The 17,601-nt window shown below is 36.4% G+C and overlaps 1 protein-coding gene across 4 annotated transcripts; it reads right to left on the minus strand.

The window, feature by feature from the left end:
* Positions 1–612: 612 nt before the first annotated feature.
* LOC116307779 (uncharacterized) lies at positions 613–17,283 on the minus strand. Of its 4 annotated transcripts, XM_031718086.2 has the most exons (7): positions 17,221–17,239; positions 17,046–17,127; positions 11,652–11,819; positions 8,637–8,732; positions 6,346–6,468; positions 2,761–2,810; positions 613–1,699 (listed from the first exon to the last, which is right to left on the minus strand). In XM_031718086.2, exons 3-7 carry the CDS (start codon positions 11,812–11,814, stop codon positions 1,616–1,618), a joined length of 516 nt encoding a protein of 171 aa, XP_031573946.1. In that variant the 5' UTR covers positions 11,815–11,819; positions 17,046–17,127; positions 17,221–17,239; the 3' UTR covers positions 613–1,615. The 4 variants fall into 4 exon arrangements, with proteins under 4 accessions (XP_031573946.1, XP_031573947.1, XP_031573945.1 ...); XM_031718087.2 differs by having other exon boundaries at positions 11,652–11,815; positions 17,046–17,283; XM_031718085.2 differs by having other exon boundaries at positions 17,046–17,283.
* Between the last annotated feature and the right edge of the window lie 318 nt (positions 17,284–17,601).

The following is a 17,601-nucleotide window of genomic DNA, read 5'->3' on the forward strand; positions in this document are numbered from 1 at the left end:
CCTGTTTCGACGGTAATTTTTTAATATAGACTATGAAGATCGCTATTGTCGTGACATTCCATTCACAAGACTCGTTTTATGTGACTAGAGTTGCTTACTGAGTTACAAGCTGCACGCTGAAATGTGGTTTTTCGCTGCCGTCAATCATTTTATGTTCTTGACTGGCGGCTCTCTCTCTCTCTCTCTCTCTCTCTCTCTCTCTCTCTCTCTCTCTCTCTCTCTCTCTCTCTCTCTCTTAATCTCCACTTAATTTGCTGAAGGATGATCAGACAATGTTGACAATTCCTTGTTTAGTATCCAAAGTTAAAATGAAGAGGTAAAAAACATAAAAAGATAGAAGCTCGACGACGTTTAAAGTAAATTTTAAACATTTTTTCCTAAATTTAAACGTTTTATCATGATCTGTACACGCAAAAATAACTTGGAATAAACTGATAATCAGTATTTTACAGATAAAAGCAGGTATAGTATAAATTCAAATTAAGAAACCTTTCAATTTGGGGCAGTTTTTCGATTGGTTACCCCCCAAAGACATTTATTCTCTTCTATCTTCAACAGTTAGATGTATGAACGAAAAATCCTGCGATGAAGACATAAAAAAACACAGAAAAATGTCTCTAGAAGTCATTTTTAATTTTGACCCAGAAGTCGTTTTTTGTTTGAATTACGTCACACTTTAAAGTATTAAAACAGCTTTATTCGCTTTAAAGAGCACCTCCGTTAATTTTAAAGCGTGACAAACAAACAATTGCTGTAAATAAGATAAATTAAATCAGTTTATTGGAGTGTCTAGAGCTTTCATGGGGTGAGGTTTGCTTTTTTATTAGATTAATATTTCTACACTTGTTCATTCCAGTCTCTCCTCAATTCCGAGAAAGGCGAATTAAATGCTAAGTTAAAATTAAGCGAGTGAAACGAGAAATGTCGAAGAGTTGAATCATTTTTCTATCTGAAAGAACAATCAAACAATTTCAGGGCAATTTCTCACGATGGTCGCGTTGCTATGGCTTTTGATCCCGCATCACTCAAAACTTAATGTTTTAGGCCATTGACAAAAGTAGAACGCATACATTTTAACAAAACTTGGCAAGAAAGTAATATGATTAATAAGCTATTGACTGATCTGTTTCATGTAATGTGACAGCTATTGTGACGTCATAAATTATGTGCAAATTTGGCATCGGCTTAAAAAATTTCGAAAGAACTGGTAGCTAAAAAAACTTTTTATTAAGTTTTATGATTTCTGGTGAAGGCCCCATCTAAATCAGATTAAATGACGTAAAGTAACAGCTAATTAAAGAAATTCAAAATTCCCGCCACATGACCATATATGGTTAAACTTTAGGGCTATTTAAGCGCGAAAACAGTAAAAGCCGTCGCAATGAAGAAAAGATAAAATTCCATAAAAGCAAAATCGTAGTTTTTCGAGTTTTGGATGTGTGTTCTATTACACGCATTTCGTCACAAATTACATCACTATGACGTCATAATGACGTAGTTTGTGACGAAGTACGCGTAATAAACGCGTGAAAAAATAAGCGCATGACAAAATAGCGGAAACATCATTGCTTTAATAACGATATAACTTTGTTCTTCTTTCTTGTCATAAAGACTTTCACACCCATGTGAACGTCCACTTTCCGCAGAATATGGTGTCGTCATTTTGATTTTTGCAAACCAACTTCAGCACGTATTCACCCTAAAGCCAATAATAACAGGATATCAAAAAACATCATTTGTGGTGGGGGAGGGGAAGAGTGGTATTGTTGGGTAATGTTTTCCCATTTCAGACCACGTGTCATTCCCTTGAGAATAAGATTCTTAATTTGAGCTGTATCCATATTTATGTGTCTTCTCATGTGCAACTGTTAAACAAAGAAATGATACTCTAGGGAATGACATGTGATCTGAAATGGGAAAACATTACGTCAGAGCCGAGGAGATCTATTGAAGGTAATAAACTGCATGAATGTTGTTTAGAAATACACGCACGCGCTGACTGGGCATTGAACGAGCAGTATTAGCTCTTTCTTGGTGTTGCAAGGCACCTGAAGCATTAAGAAAAAATGACAGCGCGCACTTTCAACCCACTTCCGTTAGATATAAGAAACTCTTCCAATCTCGGAGAGTTTAAGGCAAAGGCCAAGCGCAATTTTAAACTCTAGAAATAACCATAAGGATTGTCGTGTTTTGATTTATTATTGTACTGTATCATAATGTGACTTGTAATTCAGGTAGTGTTCATTTACTTTGTAATTATATTTATTTTGTACAGGACTCTGTTTAAACTAGCCTGTTTTTAAAATTGTTAAATTAGATGTTCACGTTAAAAAAATATTGAATCAAATAAATAAATAAAGCCATAGATAATGTCAGTCCGTTCTTTCCAAAGTCTCCTTTTAATAATATTGAATTCAATCTCGTAGCCAGAGCCTGCGTTTCTTCTGGCCTGCGGCGAAGAACGAGGGCTCTGGCATAATCCATTTTTGGCGCATGCGCAATTTTCCGGAAGTAAAACATAATCAATGAAAAACATGCTTTAAAACAGAGTCCTGTGTTTATTTACCACCAAAATAAAAATTAGAAATCGGGATCATATGTTTTTAATTTTTGGCAAGTCTTTGAACGCTTGCACTCTTACCGGAAGTCCAAGAAATCCTGTTCCCAAGAAATGGATTATGCCAGAGCCCTCGTTCTTCGCCGCAGGCCAGAAGAAACGCAGGCTCTGGCTACGAGATTGAATCATACAAGATATCTCACCTGATTCATAACGCAGGGGTTGTTTACTGGCTCCTTCATTTTATATAGCTCTTCAAAATTACAACCAAACAATTAATAATGGTAATTGAACTGAGTGGAGTGCAATTTGGACTGAAATCAAACTCGTGTGATTTTGTAATCGCACGACCGCGTAGCGGAGTGCGATTTGTAATTGCAAGTTTGATTTCAGAACAAATGTTTTTTTAACGACTTTTTACGGTAACATGAGGAGCTTAGCTTAGTTCAGGATTGCACAGCGAGACTCCATGACGTCACACTAATCTATTATGACAGTATGTTTTGTGGTTAACGGAGGTGTAGTACAAAGTACCGGCTTAGAACACTTTCCTTTTTCCTCTGAAAATAATCAGTCATTGAAATTTGGCAGACCCTAGCTGTTGAAATTTTATCCTTAATTATTTACTCTTGATGACGATGGTATTGGCGGCAAATCCTAGAAGTAATCGACAGGGAAGCTCCGAGTAGACTTCGGCCATGGAGGATGTTCTCTCCAGCGATACAATTCCAGAAAGAGGTGGTACGCTTTATCGAGTAATCTTTGTGGCGATAAAGTCTCTCGTTTTACGAAAAGTGCATTTTTCGAGAGATTTCCCTTTTGAGTCATCGAAGTTATAAAGATAAGTAGTCAGTGGCGGGAAAATGGCGACTTAATAATTTCACATGGATATATGAAGATATGCGCAAATTGCGAAAAAACTGTGCTCTGGGGAAAGTTTTTGCCTCTATTCGGCGAATAAGTTTGGGCGGTCTGCCATTCTGCCTGTTTGTTGGTTGTGTTCTGGGGCAATGGTTTGCCTGAACTCGGCGAATAAGTTGGGGCGGTCTGCCATTCTGCCTGTTTGTTTGTTGTGTTCTGGGGCAATGTTTTGCCTCTACTCGGCGAATAAGCTGGGGCGGTCTGCCATTCTGCCTGTTTGTTTGTTGTGTTCTGGGGCAATGTTTTGCCTCTACTCGGCGAATAAGCTGGGGCGGTCTGCCATTCTGCCTGTTTGTTTGTTGTGTTCTGGGGCAATGTTTTGCCTCTACTCGGCGAATAAGCTGGGGCGGTCTGCCATTCTGCCTGTTTGTTGGTTGTGTTCTGGGGCAATGTTTTGCCTCTACTCGGCGAATAAGCTGGGGCGGTCTGCCATTCTGCCTGTTTGTTTGTTGTGTTCTGGGGCAATGTTTTGCCTGAATTCGAACTCGGCGATAAACTGGGGCGGTCTGCCATTCTGCCTAAGAATAAGTCACACGCTAAAGACTGACATGAGGCTGTATGTGAGCGAAAAGAACTGTCTAATGGTGTATTTGACTGTTTAGGGAAAAATTTGAAGTTTACTGAAAATTTAGGTTTGCTATCGAATTTTGATAGTATCGGTTCGGTTCTGTTTGATTAGTTTCTATTTCATGATATTTGAAGCAAGAACAGACTCATTTTAGTAGTTTACAGTATAAGATCATAAGGTATTATTATACTATTTATAATTGTTATACATCGTTATTTTGTTTATTAGTTATATTTCGTAAACAAAATTTAGGAAACTTTTCTATTGTAATCTTATCTAATCTGTGGTTCAGTATCACTCCACCAAGGTGTTGCTACTTATGACGCCATCTTGGATTAAATAAATAGACATCTAACCAACTCAAATACTCAGGTTTCATAGTTCTTTGTTTTAGTAGGGACATAATTTGTACCAACACAACGGGGTGCCGCTTTCCTGAACTAAGCTAAGCTCCTCATGATCGTTCTTCAGAAAATTGTTTTTGAGCCATGGCTGTTTTTTTCCGCAAGAAGTGGCGAGCTCAACACTCAAATGGATTCCTTAATATAATTGGCTAGAAAATGACATGTCTCTCTCGTGATTGATTCATACCAGATGATGTACAAAATCGTGCAATTTTAGCAACATTCAGCGAGGGGTAAAATCTCAAGAGCAGATAGGGGATTAAGTGATTTATCCATTCGATGATAACGAAAGTTTTGCTTTTGTTGGTAAAATACATGTATGATACATGCATTAAAGCGTCCAAATACTCAAAAATTCGTATAATTCGTGTCTGTCCTCTTATTGACGATATATTGCGTCATCACATTGTCAAAGTAGTGTTGACGTCAGCTTTATCTTTCTGTCCTCTTATTGATGATAAAAAATAACCAATCAACGCGCGAGAAATTTGTAAGAGAAACTATATTATCTAACAATTATGTGATTATCGAGGAATATTTACCGAGACGCGAGTCTTCGAGCGGCGAGATCAATATTCCCTAATAATCACCGAGCCTGAGGCAAATGATTGTTTTAGTATAAATACACAGGTGATTCTTTCTATAAAAAAAAGAAGATAAAAGGCATTTTTTTCCCGGTAACAGCAACAAAGCGGCTTACTGCCATTTTAGATTTTCGCTCGAATTGATTATCGTGTGATAGTGTGATTTTCTTGACCAATCAGCGGGCGAGATTTTCATAATCACCTGCGTATTTTTACTAATAACTATTAATAGTATACATGAAATATTTTCAACCAATTAGATAGCAAAAAGACGTGTTTTAAAAAAATCACGACCGAATAACTCGTTTGTTTTGCGATTATTTTATTTATTGTCAAAAATCGGTTTACAAAACAATATTTTATTTACAAAACACTGAGGAAAGTAGTAAGAATAACAAAGATTACTTTTGATCTTTAAAAAGTTAAAACGTGCTTGGAAATCATTTTTCATCTTTAACACTTCAAATATTTGAGAAAACAAAAAGTAACATATCGCGAATAAATTCTGCAAAACTTCGTAAATCATCAATTTTTTTTTCAATTCCTAAACACTCAAAGGAAAGTTGAATAAGTTGCTTTCTTTGTACAGAAGTATTATTTACCTCTTTACGGACAAAGTAGGCGAAAGCTCTTGTTTAAGTTTCAACACTGAAGTATCAACATCTCTCGCTTCAACTTTCGTGCCAATCAAGTGACTTTAACAGCTGTAAAATGGCCCAACTGATGTTTTCTTTCCTTCTTAATTTCCAAATAACGAGCATCGAGTCCTCTTTTTGCAATTCTCAACCTTTCCTGCTGGTTTTAAACTGATGGAGCTTGACTTTCTTAGCATTTTGAATCCATTTTTAAGATAAATGCGCTATCCGGCTTGAATTTTCTGAGAACTTCCAGAGGAGGAAGGCTGTTCTGTTGCTATGTCAACTGCTTTAATCTGATTGGCTAATTCAATTTCTATTGTTATCTTTAGCCAATCATAATCCTGAAAATCTGCCTTGGTATTACAGAGTGTTACACTGTAGGTATAACAGATGTTTCCACTCTTATTTCATTTGAACTACAATGCTGTCAGCCAAACAGAATTAAGTAAATTTTTTTATGTATACTATTAGACCATCAAAAATATTTTTTACAATAAATTTCTCGCGCGCTGATTGGTTCTTTTCTTTCTTTCTTTTCCCCCTTTTTTTTTTTTTTTTTCAAAGTGGTTTTAAAAGAAAAATCAAGTAGCAGACCAAACCCAATCGAGAGTTTTGGACGATCATATTATTATAATAAAAATCAGTCTTTCAGAGTCTGAAATTTAATACTTACTTCCTTTTAGCAAGGGACATCGAAAGCCAAACAGATGGCATGCATCGCTAATGCTTGTTTGGCCTATATGGACTCCATCCAACTCTCCACTTAAAAAACATCCAAAGATCAAAAGATCTTCTGCTGCAGAAGAAATGGTAGTTATATTACGGTCAAAATAACGAAATCGCTAAATCGAAAATCGATCGAAACACCTAAAATATGTATGGAATGTTTATAGTTTTGTTAATCGTATGCGAGATTTACCACAGCCACTAAAGATCGTTATCTCCAAACAAGACGGATCATTTTCAACGTATGAGTTTGAAAATACAGAATTTTTTTGCTTTAATGCACTATATTCTAAACATATCAGCAAAAGCTTTGAGATAAATAGTTTTTCTATTATAGACAAATCCATTGAGCACGATTTTACTTAACCTGTGGAAATATAGCTTGGTAGTAGTAAATTTAAGGCCCCGTCCACACGTATCCGGAAATTTTTGTATCCGTATCCGGGAATTTTCGAAAACGGTCCGCAGAGTGGAAATTTTCGAATACGCTCCGAATACGAATACGTGTGGACGGTCGTATCCGCAAATTTTCGAAAACGCTGACGTAAACACGATTTTGCGCATGCCCAATAAGAGGAACTATCCATCAAAGGGACTAGGCACTAGCGTGCATCAGGGCGGATCAAAAAATTTCCGGATACGTGTGGACAGTGAAAACGATTGGAAAACCATTCGAATACGCTGCGTGTTGACGCGAATATTTTCGTATCCGCAAAAAATACGGATACGTGTGGACGGGGCCTAAATTTCCAAGAGAATGAAATAAGAAAAGACTTGGCGGCCATGTTGGATGATATAACAAAAAGAAACTATTAAATGACGAATCCAACATGGTTGCTGTGAAAATCCTCAATAAAGTTACCTTTCATGTACTAATTTAAAAACAGTATGAACAAAATATTTGACAAACAGTGAAAACAGTGAATACAGTGATTTTAGTTTTTCGATGATGTCACTTATGAAAGCCAAGAATAGTATACTATTCAAGTTAGGAAAAAGTGTTTGTGGATAATTGTGGGAGGGGTTTCCGTCCAGGGGGAGTAGGCTTGCGCGATGAATGTTTCGAGTATAAAGTATTCAGTCATTGTGAATATTATGATGAACACCCTAGGGAATTGTAATATGCAAATAGAGTATATATAAATGGAAGCGTACTCCCTCTGGTGCCACTTCATTCAAATTAACGGGAAGAGTACAGACGGCGACCCACCCGCCTCCTTCGCGAGCAAGCGGGATAAAAACTTAACACTCTGGGTTCCCTGGGTATTGTTCCAGGCCAGAGTGGATGCCTCATACCTAATTAATAACAATACAGTTCATAGGGTAGAATAGGGTAGCCAAAAGGAGTCTTCTACACTAAAAGATAAATTAATGCTAATAGGAAAGACGATATCCATGATCAAACAAAATCATTTATCCCGTAATCACATACGAAATAAAAACATAATCAACTGATTTAGCAATTGGCATTGAATCCACATCATTAAAATAAAAGAGTTAGATTAAACCTTCCTTCCTTTCTTAGCTGGTGGTTGCCATTCTCGGCTCGTGCATTCCGTCTGGCTACGGGACAATGACTATTGTAATGCCCCTCCGCCGGTCAGTTTTACCACGCCGATTATTTAATGCATTTCAATGAAACGCCCATAAAACTACAGAACTTTAGAACATTTCTTTGAAACGCTCATTTTACACTTAATTGAAACGCTAAACAATCCGCAGAGCATGAAAACACTTCATTTAAACGCTCAGCGAACCACAGAACTTTAAGAGTGCAAACTAATAAAACTAAACAATACGGAAAAAACTTTTTAACTCAAAAGAATGAAATAACAAGATGGCCTTTCAACAAGAATCTAACTAGACCAGAACTTGGTCACAAGATGAATATGAATAAGATTACTATCGTTAACCTCTTGAGCAAGTTGTGGAGCGTTCTGCCCTGGCATTTTGACCAACATTAGGACTTCTCTCCCCGGATCAGCAACAGGAAGAACTGCCTGCCTTACATCTCCTGTCGGTAACCAAAGAGGAACCTGTTCTTGACCTTCCAAGAAATGGGCGAGCAAGCAGGATCGCTAATCCAATGAAAGACGTCTGTACTCTATCTTCCCGTCAATTTGAATGAAGTAGCAGAGAGGGACCACGCTTCCCTTGATGTATACTCTATTTGCATATTACAATTCCCTAGGGTATTCATCATAATATTCACAATGACTGTGAATAGTTTCAACTTACAAAGTATCATTGCCACTTCCATGGTCACTATCTGGGAACAATCGTCCACCTTTCGTGGAGTTAATGTGATATTGAGTATCTCCAAAAATGACTCTCCTACAAATAGAAAGTCAATAAATCTATATTAAGCGCGGGTCAATAATGTGGGAATAGTTGTTGAGCTAATTGCGGAAGTAGTTGAAGACCAATTAAAGGGGCACTTGGATGAAAATGGATAAAAATTGGAAATGACTTTAAAGTTAGTTCAAGTAACAAATAGTAGCCAAGCAACATACTTTCTTCACAGTAAAATGTGTTGGATAAAAATCATCAGTTTTATTTAGCATATGAAATGTGAGTTAATGACGTCATTTACTCAACCCTATTGTTCTTTTCTTTTTTAACCCAAAATGTCTTAACTGCAAGTGGCTGCCAGACGAAAATTTTCACTAATCTGGTTTACATAAACATAATCGAGTCAAATTAACTACAAACACTTAAATTATTCGGACTTGGGGCGTTTTCATCCAAATGCCCCTTTAAGGTGGCTCCAATGGGTTTTATCCGCGCGATACCATGCAACTTCAAATCGCAAATACGCGGACGCAAACAATCCAATGCTAAAAATATGTTTTAGGGGTTTCAAGAAAAACATGAAATTTTCGAATGAGCATGTTTTTACTGAAATCGGAATTAATATAAGATTGCTGTTAAGCGTTGGCGCGTTTACTTCATTGCGGCCTATTTTCTCCATTTTGTGACCTAGGTTTTTAAATTACTTTTGAGATATTGGAGGATAAATGCGATAAAAGAGGACAATAGCGATGTAAGATCAAATAAACAAGGGCTAAAGAGAATCGCCGTCCTGTACAGTTCTCGATGCAGATTAAAGTTTGAAAGCTTTAAAATGATTCAATGAAAATGAAATTTTGACATCTTGTTGCCTAGATATTGTAGTCAGTGTTGATAAATTGTTTTTAAAAAATCATCGAGTAGATTTGAAATTACGAGCCGATGTAACATAACACAATAGTCCAAAAATACGGCTCATAGCTAAGTTAAGTCGACCTAATATTTTGAAATAATATTATACAATTTTTACCCAATATTCCAAAGTGATTTACCAACTTCTTTAGATAAAATTAGGAACTCAAAACTGAGAAAATGCTGAGTTTTCCACCAAGTTACTAACATGTTTTGTTTTTGCAAATCTTTTTTACTTTAAAACACTCATTAATAATTAATAAGCTTATGGTCCAATTGGAGCCACCATACACGTCACGTGCATATGGACCTTTATACCCGATAAAGTCCTCTTCATGGTTGCTCCAGTTGAACCAAAATCTTATAAATTGTTCAGGAGTGTTATAAGCAGTTCAAAAAACTCGTAGATCGTGTTTTATCAGGTATAAAAGCACTCGGCTACGACTCGTGGTTTTGTAGCTGATAAAACACTCCTAGTCGTTTTTTTAAACACTACTTAAGACTTTAATATGAAATTTCTCGAAAATGCTCATACAGATTTTCTTCAAATTTTATGTACTTTGAGCAAAATTGCACGAGCTCGATAGGGTGAGAATACCATGCGATTTCTTGTTAATAATATAGATACAAAAATTTCGAACCAAAATTAGATAGAGAAAGACGTGTTGAAAAAAATGTACGAAGCGAAGAACTCGTTTGTTTTTGTCAAAAATTGGTTTACAAAACAATATTTTATTTACAAAACAGGAAAGAAATATGAATAATAAAGATTACTTTTGATCTTTAAAAAGTAAAAACATGTTTTTTTAGAAATCATTTTTTTCATCTTCAAGACTTCAAATATTTGACAATTTTTGAGAAAACAAGTAAGCATATTGCGAAGAAATTCTGCAAAACTTACATAAATCATCAAATCCTTTTTTTTTTTTTTCAATTCCTAAGAAAGTTGAATGAGCTGCTTTATTTGTACAGAAGTATTATATATAAGTATGTAGCGAAAGATTTTGAAGTTTCAACATCAAGTTTCAACGTCTTCGCTTCAACTTTCGCGTCAAGTGACCTTGAACAACTGTAAAGTGGCCCAACTAATGTTTTCTTTTCTTCTTAATTCACAAATGACAAGCAGCGAGTCCTCCTTTTGCCATTCTTAATCTTTTTTGCTGGTTTTCAATTGATGAAGCTTGACTTTTTAGCATTTTTGAATCCATTTTTAAGATGAAAATCCGCCATCTTGAATTTTCTGAGAACTTCCAGAGAGGGAAGGCTGTTCTGTTGCTATGACAACTGCTGTGATCTGATTGGCTAGTTAGAATTTATTTTGTCTTTTCGACCAATTACTAAAATGTGTTGCACATATTTGCACTGTTGTTTCACATTTTTGCACTGGTGTTTCAGGGAAACAGCACTGCTCTCAACCAATCAGAAGTGAGAAAGTATTGCATCTATATCATTTTCTTTGAAACCCCTAAAAAAAATCGCATTGGATTGTTTGCGTTTGCGTATTTGCGATTTGAAGTTGCATGGTATCGCGCGGAAAAAACAGTGGAGCGACCATAACAAGTGAACCAACAGATCAAGCAAGAGAGAAAAATATATTTCCAGTATTGTAATCACAATTGAGATAAAATATATTTTCCATATATAGGAGGGGAGAGAGTTTGTTTTCTAGAAAAAAATTCCATGACATTCCGAAGTTGAGTAAAAACCTGGGTCAAGTTGGCATTGCAGTGCATTTTGGTGCGGTTGTGGGGGACATAATACAAAGATTGTATCTATAGAGGTTTTGAACCATCACGTAACGGAAGCCATGTTAGATGGCAGGACGAACACAGTAGTTTTGCACAAGAAAAAATTTAATTCTCAAAAGCAAAGGGATTTTATTCTAGTTCTTTCATCTAAACCACAGGTAGCCCAAGCTGTAATATGGGTGTGGTCCCGTGTTGCTGCAAAACTAATATTTTGTCCGCTAAAGCGGCCCTAAAATGCTCTGCAATGCCAAAAGCGGAAGTGGGTAGGTCGCAGAATTATGAAAAACGCTGTTAAGCAACATACCCCCGCAGATAGCCGAAGACTGGTTTTTAAAGTGGACATTTTCTATGAGTGGATTTGGAATATTATACCACCCTGCATCTCCTTGACTCCATGCAACATTCATCTCGAGAAGTAACGCTGCGGCTGTACATGTAAGCCATATTCCTTTGATGAGAGAATTCATTCTAGCTGGTAAAAAGTGATTAAAACAAAAGTATAATAGCCCTCAGTGGTTGGAAGTATTTAAAATGGTTTTAAATATAAAACTGTTTCGAATGGTTTAAAATTAAAAAATATTTCAAATGGCTTAAAATGTTTTATTATTTCACTAAGCCATTTGAAATATTTGTTTATATTATATTTGTTTAAACCATTTATTTAGTAATTTACTTTCTACTTCATGCTTGCGTTCTGGTTTATGTGATATTTAAGTCAAAATCAAGATGTATTTATTGCAAACCCATCTCTTTTTTTATTCTTTTTTCTTTTCATGTTTTTCGATTTCAAATGAGGATAGCAATATCGATTGTGTGTGAGTTCTTGTTTATGTGAATATTCAAGTCAAAATCAGGAAATATAAAGATATTTAATACGTACTTATTGACTGAGTTAGGTCGGCCCGTATGGAAAAATATTTGGCTCGAGGTGATGTCGTACGGACCGCGCGCAGCGAGGCCCGTACAAATGACCGAGAGCCAAATATTATGTACTTATTGACTGAGTGGGAGGGCCGTACGGGAAAATATTTGGCTCGAGGTGATGCCGTACGGACCGAGCGCAGCGAGGTCCGTACAAATGACCGAGAGCCAAATATTTTCCCGTACGGCCCGACCAAACTCAGTCAATAAGCATTTTATCATATGACCCTCACGAAAATAAAATAATTAAAAAAAAGAGAGCGCGCGGATTACAGCAGGGCCGGACGGGTTTTTCCGGCCCGCTTACGTCAACCCGTCCGGCCCCCATCACGTGACTTTTTCCAATGGTTTTATTAGAGCGCGCGAGCAGGGCCGTACGGGTCATATGATAATTTCCCGTACGGCCCGACCTAACTCAGTCAATAAGATATTATCATATGACCCTAAGTAAAAAAGATATTTTAAAAGTTGCAAATTATATCAAAACGGTCGCAGATTTTGAGCATGGCCGTAGGGATCTGTACGACCCCTTACGGCCCTGCTCACGACATTTTCCCGAAGGTTTTACTAAGAGCGCGCGTCCGGGCAGATACGGGTCATATGATAATATGTATATATTTAGGCACTGCCTAAAAGCGGAGATTCCGATGCGGAAGTCACAGGGAGAACAATTTGAATGAAACTGAAACGTAGAAATAAGATCGGGGGAAAAATATGTTTTTATTCGAGATGAAGATAATTTCTCCCATAATAAAAACCATGTCAAAAAATTCGAAAAGTCGAAATGCACTACATTGTTTAGTTTGTTTGTTAGTTGTTTGTTAGTTTTTTTTTTTTTTTTTTTTTTTTTTTTGTTTTTTTTTTGTTGTTGTTGTTGTTGTTTTTTTGTTGTTGTTGTTTTATTTTTGGTTTTTTTTTTTTTTTTTGGTGGTTGTTGTTGTTGTTTTTGTTTTATTGTTTATTGCTTTTTTTTTTGCGCGAGTATACTCTCCCATGCTTAGGAATTTTGTACACAACTCATCACCACACCCAGGGGCTAGTTCTGTTCTTGGAAGATTTTTCTACAAAATTTTCCAAAGCCGATAGTTTTAGCGGAGCTCCCGCGCGGAGCACCATACTTAAGAAAAAAATGGTAAACCATCGAGTTACTTCCGTCCGGGCGTCCGTGTACACAACACAGGAATCCCGCTTGATGTTAAAGCAAAACTTCTCACAAATGCTCTATAAAAATCGCTATAGGACAAGTTATACAAATTACAAAACAAATTACAAAAATCAAAGATCAAAAAGCGTTCTTCAAGAATTCAGGTGTGTGTTTATAATCAAACAATCGTATATATATATATATATATATTTTTTTTTTGGACAAGTATTTTTCTCTACGAATTGACAAATCAATGACTAATGCTAATGGTTGATTACATTAACGAATTTAAATCGAATCTCAAAATCTAGTATTTACAGCTTAAGTTTTCAAGCTTATCGAAAGGTAGTCAAGGAATAAAAATATTTTAATGAAGAATTAGGATCAGAAAACAATTTTTTAGCTGATGACACATTTGGTGACTGTTATGATCTCCAGCCAATTTCCTACCAAATTATTTATTTTCCTAATTTCATTGCGGTAAAAATAGGTTCTTATAAATACCTAAACTCTTAATATGGATAACCTAACATAGTCATGTGAAAGTAGTAAAAGTACTGAGCTTTTGTTTTGCTCACCTTTTCTTAAGCAGTTTTCCTATCTGTCTTTATAGGCCGTGTTCATTTGTCCATAAAAAGTTAGGAAAACTTCGAAATTTCGATTTCAATGAAAGACATCCAAGGTAAATTTTACTAAACCTGATATTGTGTTGGATTGTCTGTAGTTATCTTACGTTTTTTAAAGCACAGGCTTACCATCCGAAGTATCTGTGGTTTCGGATGTGTGGGCTCCCTGTGGTCTCTTATGAAGTTCCCCCGTTAATATAACTTTGAATTATCGAGTGATTTCAGCTTCTCAAAAATACATCTTCTAAAATCTTCCTAAGAATTAAATGCCGTCAAAATAAAGTTTAGTCATTCGCCTCATGAAATTTGAGTGTCATTACTTCGTCCGATGCGTTTTAGGGCCGGTTTTTGGCGTTTAGCGTGAGCTATGTTTGTGTGTGAGAGAGAGGAGAAGGAAGGGGAAGGCAGGCAACAAAATTCCACCACCGCTCGATCTATCCCATCAGAATTCAAATCCAAGAAAAATCTCACACAAAAAATACCACAGCACGATCGAAGAGATCCTAAGCTATACCTCAGCAGAATTTCACGCTCAAGACAAATTCTTTCTATCAGAAAAGGCAGGATTTTCGACCTTTTTGGCCATCGTAAAAGGATAGAGGACTCACTCGAGACGGAAGGAATTCGAAATATGCAGGCTAGTTTGAATCAGCCAATCAGCGCTTCGCTCATATCAACGCATCGATTACGCGGTCTACCGGAGAGAGGAGAATTATACCGTATTTACGAATAAAATTCTGGATGTGACGCAGGCTAATTTTTACCTTTCTGATTCGTTCAAATTGGGCTACCTGTAACTTTTGTATCGGGAGCTCCGCTTTTAGGCAGTGCCTAAAAATATATATATTAGGCTTTGAATCTCTTTAACTTAAAAACAAACGAAAGATAACTACAGATAATCCAATACAATATCAAGCTTGGTGAAATTTACCTCGGATGTCTTTCATTGAAGTTGAAAATCTGGAGATTTAGGACAAATCAAGACCAAAAAACAGACTTGGAAACTGGTTAAGGTGAGCAGAAAATAATCTTACTTTAATAATTACGTCATTTACAGAACGAGACGAGGTTACATTCAGCTAAACAGGTGCCAGTAGAATATTCGGCTGTGAAAATTATCTTCTGAAAGTAAACTTGTAAGTTTGTTTGTCCGATTTTTGTTTCGGCCCTCAGGCCGAAACAGTCACTACGCTTGGTTTGCCGGCCCATAATAGTCTCCGTGCGTGTCATTTAGCTGTCAGAGTTTTGGACCTAATCCAATCATATGCCGTTTCCATCATAAGCAATGGGAAAATGTAAAACATTTCACCATGCGGAGTATTTCAAAGAGTTGCGGTGAATCTTCTCTGTGTAGACTATATTATACCTTTTCGCATGACGCAAATTTTTTGGAAAAAAATATATTATTGATTAACCCTACGACAATGCGTATTTTATTCCTAAGTTAGTATCTAGGTCCAAGTCGCCAAGTAAGTTATTGAAAAGTTATCCAAAAGCTTTTGTGATTGTGCGGCAAATCAAGGCAACTTGCCAGTCTCAGCTGCCTGTGAGCATAAGATGAGAAAACTTGTGAGTTTATCTATGTAACTAACAGTTGATGCATATACATTTTGTGAAGCAAGCTTCCGATATGTTGTAGCTTCGTGCGCATCTGAGGACATGTTTTTGGTATCAGCTATTATTTAAACTAGGTCCCACAAACAAACAGTGCGTACTTTACAACTTTAAAGATAGAAGTCTGAAATCATCAGTTTTCATTTATTAATACTCTGATTTAAAGTATTATTTCTTGGATTCGGTAATATTTTTGAAGCACCAAAAGATGTAAATGTTTGAGGCACCAAAAGATGTAAATTTTGATTAGATTGGTGACGGCGCACAGGTCAAAGACAAGCCTTGTATCTTTTCGTTTGAATTGAGACTTTCGCATTGTCTTTAAGCTATGACATAAGAGCTAAATACATTTACCATAAATGTCAAAGAGCAGAATGAAGGTTTAAAAAGTATCCTACATTCAACATAGCGCGTACAGTAATGCTCATGTGCCAAAATATTTTACACCAAGTACTCTGCTCTCTGCGATACTCAGTCATTGTTTATATCTATTGTCGGGTCTCTCGTTCGTTCGGCGAGACGTTATATGTACATATATGTTTTTCCCCAAAACACTACGATGTTTCAAAGCAAGAACCACTAAAATCTCAAAAAAACTTAATTACGATGTGTTTCGTCCAAGAGAATTTTAAAACAAATGTTTCCGTCGAAATTTGCGTAACACTTTGCAACGTGAAAGCGTACCGCGAGATCGCTCGTCTGCCAAGACCAAAATTCTTTTCAGCAATGCCACACAATAAATAGATAACGGGCCGAAACATCATCGCTTTCGAAGCGGTATAGGCTTGTTGCCTTTGTCTTCGTTTTTATGACGTCACGGTTGCGCTGCGCTATTATAGAATAACTTTAATTCCCTAGTAAGAGCGATGGTATACTTAATCCGTGATTTGCTAATTCAGGTAAACATTGATTGCCGATCTCGAGTGTATTATAAACAAAAAATCGCACAATGTTTTGGTACAATTCAGAATTTATAGATACTCGTGATGTTTTGAAAGTTCTCAATTTTAATAACTTTCAAAACATCCTCTCCCTCTCACACCTATAATTCCGAATTGTACTCGAGATTGTTCGATTTCCTAGAAGAATATTCTAATCTGTAGAAGTAGGATATATGGAAAGTTTTTTATTTCAAAAGTCGTTATATAAAGATTGTGTAATTTAAACCTAGAATCGTCATGATTATGACTTGCAAAAAAATTAGCAACCACTTATTAGCTCCGAGAGTCGAGACTAATACCTTTCATGAGTAAACTGTTGTGAGTTTTTCAGCACTGTTGTGTTCTTTTGGCGATCGAACGATCCAATCTACAGTGGCAGCAGTCACCAAACAACAAAGCTGAAAATGACCATGATTAATGCTCCCAGTAATCAATAGGTTAAAATTACTTACCTCTTTGCTTGCTTTGGAAATCTAAAAAAATAATTCAGTGTTATCCCTTATGAAGGCTTCCTTAAATTGACTTCAAGTGTTTCTAAAAATACATATATTACATCACACCACGGAAGTTTTTAAGAAACATTTATCCTGCGAAAAAGAAATGCATTCGATAGATGTTGGTTCAAACCTTTCAATTAATCAATAAAACCGAAATTTTAGGTTCAATCCTAAAAACTCCAGTCAACCCTGGCTGTGGGTTAAAATATTCATCCACTCAACCAAAACTTGATAGAGGTAAATTCCCGGAGGGAAGAAAATGTATTGTTTTGGCACCCCATAATGACCGCTGTGACAACACGTGAAAACTCTCTACATTCCTTACTACAGCAAATTACAGCACAGTCATTATGCTCGTGCAACAAAATCCAAAACATGAAAACGTATTATCTCACAACGAAAACATATCAAGTTTTATTCTGAGTGTGATTGCGTAGTAAGTCACTCATGACTAATTTATGCTTATTTTACAAATGTTTACTAAGTTTGCATTTAGCCGATATTTTGGCGG

This window comes from Actinia tenebrosa, unplaced genomic scaffold (assembly GCF_029948245.1).
Source record: "Actinia tenebrosa isolate PJP-AT-01 unplaced genomic scaffold, QUT_ActTen_1.0 PGA_scaffold0__85_contigs__length_37466705, whole genome shotgun sequence".
Classification (NCBI taxonomy): domain Eukaryota; kingdom Metazoa; phylum Cnidaria; class Anthozoa; order Actiniaria; family Actiniidae; genus Actinia; species Actinia tenebrosa.

What these genes read in the sequence shown, in the direction of transcription:
- LOC116307779 (XM_031718084.2), bottom strand. An exon ending in ATGTCCCTTGCTAAAAGGAA is followed by an intron (nt 2,811 to 6,345) that starts GTAAGTATTAAA and finishes GTAATTTTGAAG; the next exon opens with AGCTATATAAAATGAAGGAG. An exon ending in ACCCCTGCGTTATGAATCAG is followed by an intron (nt 1,700 to 2,760) that starts GTGAGATATCTT and finishes TATTGGCTTTAG; the next exon opens with GGTGAATACGTGCTGAAGTT.